The sequence below is a fragment of the Gossypium arboreum genome, chromosome 3 (assembly GCF_025698485.1).
Source record: "Gossypium arboreum isolate Shixiya-1 chromosome 3, ASM2569848v2, whole genome shotgun sequence".
NCBI classification, from domain to species: Eukaryota; Viridiplantae; Streptophyta; class Magnoliopsida; order Malvales; family Malvaceae; genus Gossypium; species Gossypium arboreum.
Window position 1 is genome coordinate 39,072,382 of NC_069072.1, and position 9,513 is coordinate 39,081,894.

The 9,513-nt window shown below is 33.0% G+C and overlaps 1 protein-coding gene, 1 long non-coding RNA gene and 1 pseudogene across 4 annotated transcripts; 2 read left to right on the forward strand and 1 right to left on the reverse strand.

Annotated features, from left to right (window-relative positions):
- Window positions 1-794: 794 nt before the first annotated feature.
- Window positions 795-2,786, forward strand: LOC108474727 (uncharacterized). 3 transcript variants are annotated; one of them, XM_017776737.2, is made up of 3 exons: window positions 795-1,018; window positions 1,387-1,901; window positions 2,002-2,786. In XM_017776737.2, the coding sequence occupies exons 2-3, from the start codon at window positions 1,473-1,475 to the stop codon at window positions 2,425-2,427; spliced, it is 855 nt and encodes a 284-aa protein (XP_017632226.1). In that variant the 5' UTR covers window positions 795-1,018; window positions 1,387-1,472; the 3' UTR covers window positions 2,428-2,786. The 3 variants fall into 3 exon arrangements, with proteins under 3 accessions (XP_017632226.1, XP_017632225.1, XP_017632224.1); XM_017776736.2 differs by having other exon boundaries at window positions 1,404-1,901; XM_017776735.2 differs by having other exon boundaries at window positions 812-1,018; window positions 1,407-1,901.
- Window positions 2,787-3,216: 430 nt separating this feature from the next.
- On the forward strand, window positions 3,217-9,085 carry LOC128290527 (uncharacterized). Its single transcript, XR_008280394.1, has 2 exons — window positions 3,217-3,399; window positions 8,829-9,085. It is a non-coding gene; the product is annotated as an uncharacterized LOC128290527 (long non-coding RNA).
- On the reverse strand, window positions 3,966-5,545 carry LOC108475243 (gibberellin 2-beta-dioxygenase 6-like; annotated as a pseudogene).
- Window positions 9,086-9,513: the final 428 nt, after the last annotated feature.

Genomic DNA, 9,513 nt, shown 5'->3' on the forward strand with positions numbered 1-9,513 from the left:
GAAATCGGGCCGGGCTAGGCCAAGGCCTAGGCAAAAAATGTCTTACCTGAGGCCCGGCCTATTTTTTAAACGAGCTTTATTTTTTGTCAAAACCCATTTTTCGGGCCTATATTTTTATCCAACCCCTCCCACATTTCGAACAGGCTTCGGGCAGGACCGAGTGACCCGAGCGATGCTAACCTCTAAACACAATCACATATTGTAAATATATTTCGCTTCAAATTTGATTTAATGATTAATTTTCAAATTGCGAATAAAATCTTAGTTGAATGAAAAGATAGTGAAAATGAAAATTTGTAGATCTCAAAGTTCAAATCATACCCTCAATAAACTTGTGAGGTTAATATTTATTCTACTTAATTAGTTATACAATTTAGTGTTTATAATAATTTATTATATCAAAATGGATGTATCATTTAAAAATAATTAATGTTTTTACACATTTAAATTTCAGTCCCAAATTAATAGGATTATCAAATACTTATTAAATTAGATTATGTAATATTTTAAAGAAAAGAAAATTCACACGGCTAGTACAATTGGATTACTTCTAGAATTAAAAAAATGCTCATGTGATCAAATATTACTTGCTTACATAATTTCAAAAATTAGATTAAAAATTATATATATATTGCTTACATAATTTTTAAGTAGCTTTAAATTAAATATTTTTTGTTTTTAAAATGTAATATAGTTCAATTTAATAAAATTCCTTTTGAAGATGTTATTAATTAGATTTTAATTATTAAATAAAAAGTAGAGAGATTAATTTAATTGCACAAAGCTTATAGGGACTGAGAAGAAAATTAAACCTTTAAATCATAATTCGGAGACATGGAATTACTAATGTATTTTCCCGATCAGGCTTCCAGTACAAGGAAGAACAAGAAGCCGCAAACTTTTTTCTTTTATTATCTAATTTGTATAAGATAAAAAAATACCCGATTTGCCTCAGAAATCTAAGAAGTGATCGAATCTGTTGATTTTACTCTTGGATGTTGTCGATGGCGGGGCTAAGGTACGTAGAAGCCCTTAAGACGATATGATTTTCCATTCTTTTTTATATTTTAATCTTGTTTTAATTCAGTTTCATTGTAATTCTTCTAATATCCTAGTTATCTTTGATTCTTGATCAACGCTTTAAATTTATTTAGCTTTTTTTCCCCTCTTTTACTGTAGGAAGAATATTTGAAAAAAAGAGAAGAAAATAATGGAATTGAATGCTCATACTAATTTGAATTTTTGGGTATCTGTTAACGTTTTAATTTTCATTGTTTTGCTTTTTATGTTTTCAATTGTTGAAAGAACCATTTCTTTCATAAAACCGTTCCTAAGATTTGTTCTATTTTTGTGTTTAAGTGGAGTTTTCCTTTTGTTGGTTTTAAGTTTTTCCCTTTGTACAGCAGATGGGCTAAGGGTTCTGGAGATTTTAGAAACGGTTTATAGCAGATAATAAGGAAGAAGAAGAATAAATGGTTGAAGTTGCTGGTGGTGAGGGAACTCGACGGCGATTGCCGCCATGGATGCAAGGTAAAGCAAGTATACCTAGCAGCGACCGGGATAAGAGTGATAAAGTCCAAGAGGTTGGAGATGAATTTATCTCGGGAAATTTTAAGCCCAAAAAACAGTCTAAAAAAGCTTCCGAGCCTATTGAAAAAGGTGAAACCAAGAGGAGGAAAAGGAAAATTTGTCAACAAGACGCACCATGTGATTGTGAAACTGCTTCCCCGGTGAAAATGAGTATTGGTCTTCGGGAAAAACAAGTTCAGGAACCTTCTCATCGGCAAAGAAACAAAATAAATGTTAGATTGAGAAGAGGAAAAGATAGTGAAACCCCATCTCCGGTTGAGGATGATGAGGAAGAACTGAGTCCAGAAGATTTGTTGAGCATCGCTAAAGAGGTAGTTAAACTTGTTGAAAACTTTAAGGGTTTCTTCTTGTCTTTAAATTTTAATAATTTGCAATAAAGATCTCAGTTTGATATTATTTATGTAATTACAGTTTGTCAAAGCTGATAAAGACATAGGGCTGCAAGAGTTATCAACTGGGGATTGTGAATTTGGAAAGCAATTATCAACTATAGCCTCTCCGAAAGCCAAGTCAGAAAGTTCTCTTATTGCCATTGATGGTAACCGAGAATCGCCTGTTGATGAAACAACTTATGATTTAACTGAAAGTCCGAAAGATGACAAACATTTGATCAATACCAGCAGAACAGGAGATCCTGCTCACGACATGCTGGATCTGTTTTTAGGTCCTTTATTAAAGAAACCTGTGGATGAGAAGAGGACTGAATTCTTAAGGAGGGATCTGACATTTTCCAAGGAATTAGGAAAGGGAAGTCAGAATGATGTTAAAGAAGAAACAGTCCCTTTGACAAAGAAGAAGTGCACACTCAGGGATAAGGTAGCAATGCTACTCGATTAATAGGAAATCAAGGCCTGCAAACAATCATCATATGGTGAAATGAACATGAAATTCAAGGCTAATCCTGATCTTTTTTATTTGTAAAGTAGAAGTTTGCAGTGGTGACAGTCTGTAAAATGTACCTCTTCATATTGGCTTATCATGCTCTCGAAGTGCATAGTTTACCTGCAACTGGGTATTCTGAGTTTTTCTTTTCTTTTCTTTTAGCTGATGTACCGAAGTGATTATGTATACATTTTCTTTTAGAACCAGCCATTTTCAGGTTTCAGTATGCAAGATCTGGTCATTCATGTTACTAAATCCTGTTTCAATTGTAAAGATTCAATGAAAATGATTTTTAATTTTCAGTATGCAAAGAATTAATCGGTTTCCCCTTATAATATGCTTCGACCAAATTTAATCCTCTCCAGCTATTCTTGAAAAAGTTGCCATTAAAGTTTTAGATGAAGGAGAGTTTACAACTTTTGACTTTGTTGAAAAGTGTATTGTGGCTGAATATAAACCTATCTGTTCAATTGGAGAATGATTTTTGCTCCATAAAAAGGCCATAATTGTTATTATGCAGAAGCATGTTGTATGATGTACTGATTCAACTCTTAGCTTGGTGCATTGCACTGTAGTTCTTTGTCTTTGTGGTTAAGGTGGGAAAGGGATGAAGGATATTTTAGCCTGACCTTATATTGCTTTTTAGCGATTGATTAGAACTCTGCAGTCAACATCATATTTTCTCTCTCTTGCCTCATGCTCGTGACAGGATCTTCTATCTGCAATAAACACATGCGTTTTCACCTAAAGACAAACTGTTGATGAGCATTAGGCCATCTTAGCATAGAAAGTAAGTTTGTCAACGTCACCCGGGGAGCCAGGACAAGTTGACCCAAATTTATGTAGTTCTGAAGCACAGAATTTGGTCACTCCTTGGTCGAGAGCATGCCATGTGAATGTCAGATGCTGTGGAGTTGACATCACCAGGTGAATGGACGTCCTAAAGTCGTTTTCTTTCTTTAAAATCATTGCTGGCTTGGGTGGTATATTGTGTCAAGTTGCTTTCTTTACTTGGCTTGATTAGAGTTAGGATATGCTAAACTAGTTCCATCCCCCAAGTTCTTGTGGTTTAAGTAAGTTTTCAACATGATTTTAGGATCTGTTAATCTATCATTGAATTGATTTCATTGATCCTCTTAGCTTGGACATTTGCTTCTTCTTTCTCCTCATCTATATCAGCATTTACCCTTTGTCCATTTAAGGCATGCTCTTCAGCTTTTATGATGATAAAGTAAGTGGCTATAACCCATCTGAAGTTGAAATACCAGACTTGCATCTTATCCATTAGTTATGCCTTAAAGCTTGAAAATGAGCATTAACCAGGCATCTCTAGATCTCAAAAATTAGTTCACATTCTCTAGAATAATTTCTGGAATATCCAGCAGGCAGGTATGTCCATGATTATATTCGATCGTTATAAGTTAATCCTCCATGATCATAAAATTTTAGCATGTATCACTATTAAGACGAAAAACACAACAGTACCAGTCGGTCGGATCCAAAATAAGAGTCTTAAGTTATATACTATTGATGACAAAACCTTATATTAGTACAATGAACACATTTGGTTTTTCCTTCTGGAAATGTCTTAGGATAGCTTTAGGTTTTATTTTTTTCATCTTTTCTCTGCGTTTCTTTGCTTGTTACCTTCTGCCAATTTAGATTCCTAAAGGCTAAAACTTTTGCAAGGAACACTGTTGACTGTGATGCTTGTAATACATATACCGGGTTTTTACTCCATGCTTCCTGTAATTAAATCCCCTCTCCCACTAACTAGAAACCGTGGAAGGCCAACCTTGTAGCCGGTTTTTCTTACATCTTCTTGAACTTGGTCTCTATATTCCCTGAAAGTAAATTTTCTGTAGATTGAAGGTTCTTTGAAGCTCCCAATCGAAGAATCGTAAGAGGGGCACAGGAAATAAGCTATGGAGTATCTCTCCATCTTTGCATTAGTCACCACCTTATGCTCCACGCTTTTGTAAACACCATTGCTCCATGCCTGTAGAATTTTAGATGTGAATTAGATAATTATACACACAGTGAATGAAAAGTTGATTCCATTTACATGGGATATTTCTGCTTTAGTTTCTTTTACCTGGAAGAGGTCGCCAATGTTGACTATAAGAGCATCTCGGTTAGGTTTGACAGTTACCCACTTGGAGTCCTTCATGAGTTGAAGTCCTCCTACCTGATCTTGACATAGAATTGTGAGGAAATCACTATCGGTGTGGCGCACTAAACCCAAAATCTCCGGAGATATCGGACAGGCCGGGTAGTGATTCAGGCGAAGGAAGCAGGTGCCTTCGTCGCATAAATTCTTGATCACTTCCTTTCCATGTCCCAAATTCGCTGTCAAAACGCTTCCTAGAAATCCTGCAAGTTTCGACAAGGCAGCTGCAAATTCTATCATCACTGCCCTGTAGAAAACCAGAGGATAACGTTTTATTTGTTAGCACTTGGGATGCAAACAGCGGCTGCAACGCAATGTTATGGCTGTTTTTTTTTAGCAGTTTAGACATATTATTAATTGCGTCCATGTTAGTATTACCTTAAAGATATAAACTCTCCATAACAAGCTTCATCTGAAACCTTGGTAAGAGGGATATGGAAAGCCTCAGACCATGAGAACTGTTTAGGACAGGTAGACCTAGGACTTCCCCATCTGTAAGAATTATTCAAAAGTCCACAACTAGCTTTCCTTTCAAAGGGTATTTTGAACAACTTCACTTGTTCACTTCTCATTTTCTCAACTAGTTGAGGGCTAATCCCATGGTTCAACACTTGGAAAAATCCCCATTTTGATGATGCGCCGCATATGGCTGCAACACAAGCTCGGCGAACCGTTTCGTCGTGATTGCTTAGACCACTCAAGTCAATCAAAGGAAGTTGGCATTCTTCGATGACAAGTCTGTTTTTAGTGACATCGAGTTGAGGTGAGTGGCTTGAAAAATTGCTCCATAATGGTTAAGGAGAGGTGGGTCTGAGTTGGTCATTGCTATAGAAATGAAAATATACGTCCTAGAGGTGAGGTGCATGGTGAAAACGTGAAGGGGAAACTCTCTTTATATATGATTCGGAGAGGGAGTTTGGGGAAGACAATGAACCTAAAAAGCAAGAGAACAAGTGAGAAGCTACCAAATGTTGACAGATGTCAAAAGAAGAGCGTTTCACTCCTAATTGTCTGAAAGAGAACATGTTTAAGTTGGTACAATTAGAGTATCAAGTAATGACTAAAAGAAAATAGAGCGTTAAGCATTTGGCAGGTGGGATAATGGTAAGAAGCTTCGAACCAAACCTCCCTCCCTCCATTCTTTTTTATTTTATTGAAGCTTGGTTTACATGGTGAAAGTTCCTTTTAACATGAATAATGGAGCATTACTCTGTTTACCAATTGGCCATTGGAAATTTTTTACTTTTTCTTTTCTTTTTAGTTTTAAACTCTACCATGTTTCCAGAAAAAAACAGAAGAAGCCTTCGGTTTTTCCCTTTTTTTCCTCTTACGTTCTAGGATAGGAATAATTTTTTTATGTATAAGTATAATATATTTATTAATAAATAAATACTAATAATTTTATTTAAACATAAATAAATAGGAATAATTATTATTAAAAATATTAATAAATTTCAGATTTAGGATATTGAATTTAAAGGCTTAAGTCTAGAAGTTTAGAGTTTTAACATTTATTTATGATTAATTATTTAATTTTATTTAAATAAAGTTATCAAAAAGTCCTCTATTATTTTTATATTTTATTTAATAATAAAATGTCATGTCATTATTTAGTGAGATTTATGTCCGAAAATATATTAAATAGTCTCCCAATTAAAATGTTGATGTGATATTATATCTATTTAAAAATAGTCAAAGCACATAATAAATTTGTTTAAAAACAAAAGAATATACTTATAAATTACACAAATGTTTATATTTAAATCCGAATAACAAAACTCGATACTTATATATAAATATGAAAAACAGGGATATCGATATTTAGCAAATTGCAACACCGTTGAGAATGGAGCTGACTTTTTTTTATACCTGCCCAATCCAACTTGGAAACCGTGGAAATTAATTTAACTTAAAATTTTATACTGATTCTTGAATGAAACATCCATTTGCAAGAAGCATCCGACAGGAAAAACTTAAAATAAAAGATCTAGACCTTAATCAGTAGGCTTTAAAATTGCTTTTTATTACCATTGGATTATTTCTTGCAGCAGCAGAATAACCTTTGGGTTCTTTAGCAAGTTGGAATTAAGAATTTATAATATATAAGATTTTTCCAATTTTAAAATTTAATCTAACTAAAGTTTCATTTAAATAAGTGATGCTAGTAATGTGATATCTCATATCCGATCCAGTCGTCAGATTCAAGTTGTAAAGTATCACATTTATTGTCGGAGCAACTACGTTCAAACTAACTAAAAAATTATACCATTAAATAATTAATTTTAGTCAATACATGCATATAATACAATGTACAATTGTTCCCGGGTCTTAAACGAGCTTACTAAAGCTCTATTGTTAACCCAAGTTCGAATCAAGACTAAACTGTAAAGTTTTCAAAAATTTAGGTTAACATCGCGATGTTAGGGAGTTCCTCATCGTGACACAACATACTGATTGAAACAACCTTTTTGCAATTATGTCGAAAACAATGATTTCAGGATCACAATTCCGACATGTGAGCCCGTAAATATTATTTATTTAATATTTACGAAGTTATTAAAGTGTTGTATTAGGATTTGGTTCAATAATTTTGACGTTTGGTTATTTAATTAAAGAAAAATGACTAAATTGTAAAAATTATAAAAGTTATACACTATATGATTTTTAATTCTTCAAGGGTCCAAATATGTATTTAGACCAATGTCTTTCTATGTTTGATGGATGATAATGTTATCATCCATATTAAGGAAGCTTAATTATACTTAGTAATAGTTTAATTAAGGTTTAATCTTAAAAGTCTTAATAATTACAATTTTACCAAATTATATATATTAATTTAAAGAAACAAAAAATGAGTCGTTGTCTTCATCTTTTTCTCATCTCTTATCCATGACCCAATGTGGAAGAAATTTCTCATAGTTAGCTTTCAACTTTCAACCTTTGATTGGTAAGTAATTTCTAGTTCATTTCTTATAATTTTTATGTTTTTGAGATCTCGAGAACCTGGTTTAGCTAACTTGGGGATTATTTCGCGAAACTGTTAAAGTTTAGAAAAGTTACGATTAAAGGATTAATGAAGTTTTCGGTGTTAATGGTTAGCATGCTAAGTTTAATTGATAGTAGAACTAAATTGTAAGTGAAATTTTGATAGTTTTGTCATTAATGATCAAATAGAGAAACTTGCAAATAGTGGGGTGAAAATTATATCTTTTATGCTATTGAGATCGGTTTTGAAATTGAAGCTTAAAATTGTAAGTTATGATATTTTCGATTTTAAGGACTAAATTGAGATAAATGCAAAACTTGGAGAATTATAGTATAGATGAAATTGAACTATGGTATGATTTCTATATGCTGTTAAGTTGTTAATTGGAATAGTTAATTGAGTCAAATTATGATTCAAGTCAAGAATTACAACAACTGGAGGACATACGTGAAAAAAAAAAAATTACCAACTAGTCTTTGTTAACTAAACCACTACAGTTTAGTCAGGTAAGTTCATACAGTATAACTAAATTGCTATTGCTAATATTTTTTACTTGATTTTGAAATGGTGATTGTTGGTGATTATGAATTGTGGTAATGTGAGGTTAAATCCCGATGAAATTAGTAAAAGTCTCATATACGAGGTTACGGGTAATGCCTTAAAGTTCTGAGCTCCAGCATGTGTTGCAGACTCGAGAATACAGGTATATTAAGTCCTAGCCAAGCTATTTGTTGTGTAGATTTAACCTTAACGAGTCACTAGACATTATTACTCATCATTTGTGTAGGTTTAACCCTGTCGGATAATCAAACACTATTATTCATTATTCATGTAGGTTTAACCCAATTAGGTAACCAAGCACTATTACTTTCACTTGTGTATGGAGTTCTTTTACGAAGTTTCATGAGTTAGATTGTGAAATGAAAATGTAATGATATGCCATTGGATGTTGGCAAAAGAAAGTTCATGATCTAGATGGTTAATACAAGTTGGTTATGATGGATATGTGAATTATGAAATTATATGTGTGATTGAACTCCAAACCTTATATGTTTAATGGTGTTGTTTTGAATCTTAATAGGTATATTTTTTTTATATAATGAGTTTGTATGTGATAAGAAATTGAGGTAACTAAATGTTTATATTGTATGAGCTTACTTTGTATTTTAAATACTTACTCATGTTACTACTTTTCTGTAGATTTTGGACATTCAGAATGTGTTCATTGGATCAATGAGAAGCTCATACCTATCATCTCTCGTTTCAGTAAACTTTTGATGTTTTCAACTTGTTTACTTGTGGCATGTATATAGGATGGTTTGGCTTGTTTAAGTGAATGTATATGTTTTGGTATGTTTATATTTTTATGTAAGTTGATGAAGTATTTTGGTACGTGATATTTGGCTTGATGTCAAATTTGGTACTTTAAAGGTTAAAGGAAATGACAATGTTTTGAATGGTATTGTGCATATGAAATAGATTGTGGTATGAAATGGTTAATAACTTTGGTATGATTGTATTTGATTTGAGTTTAATGCTTTGTTGGTGTCAATGGGGGCATAATGGTTGTATGTTTAAATGATTATGTGAATTAAGGTTTTGGCATTGAAATGTGTATATTTTGAAGTAGGTTTGAATGAAATAAAATGACACTATAGGTCACTTTGCATGAATGGTATGAAACTTGCACAAAAAAGGGTTATTTATGCTACACACGAGCTAATATATGGCTGTGTGACACACATGGGTGGTTGACACAATCGTGTGTTCTACACGTTCATGTCAGTTTTGAGTTCACACGGCACAATTAATTACACGTCTGACAACACAACCGTATGACCCTAGATTACACAGTATTAGTTTGTTACACAGTTTAGGGATACGA

Bases quoted from the DNA above. Each gene is read 5' to 3' on its own strand.
- LOC108474727 (XM_017776737.2), top strand. From the start codon at position 1,473: ATGGTTGAAGTTGCTGGTGGTGAGGGAACTCGACGGCGATTGCCGCCA. The intron at 1,902-2,001 runs GTAGTTAAACTT...ATGTAATTACAG, and splicing joins TGTTGAGCATCGCTAAAGAG to TTTGTCAAAGCTGATAAAGA.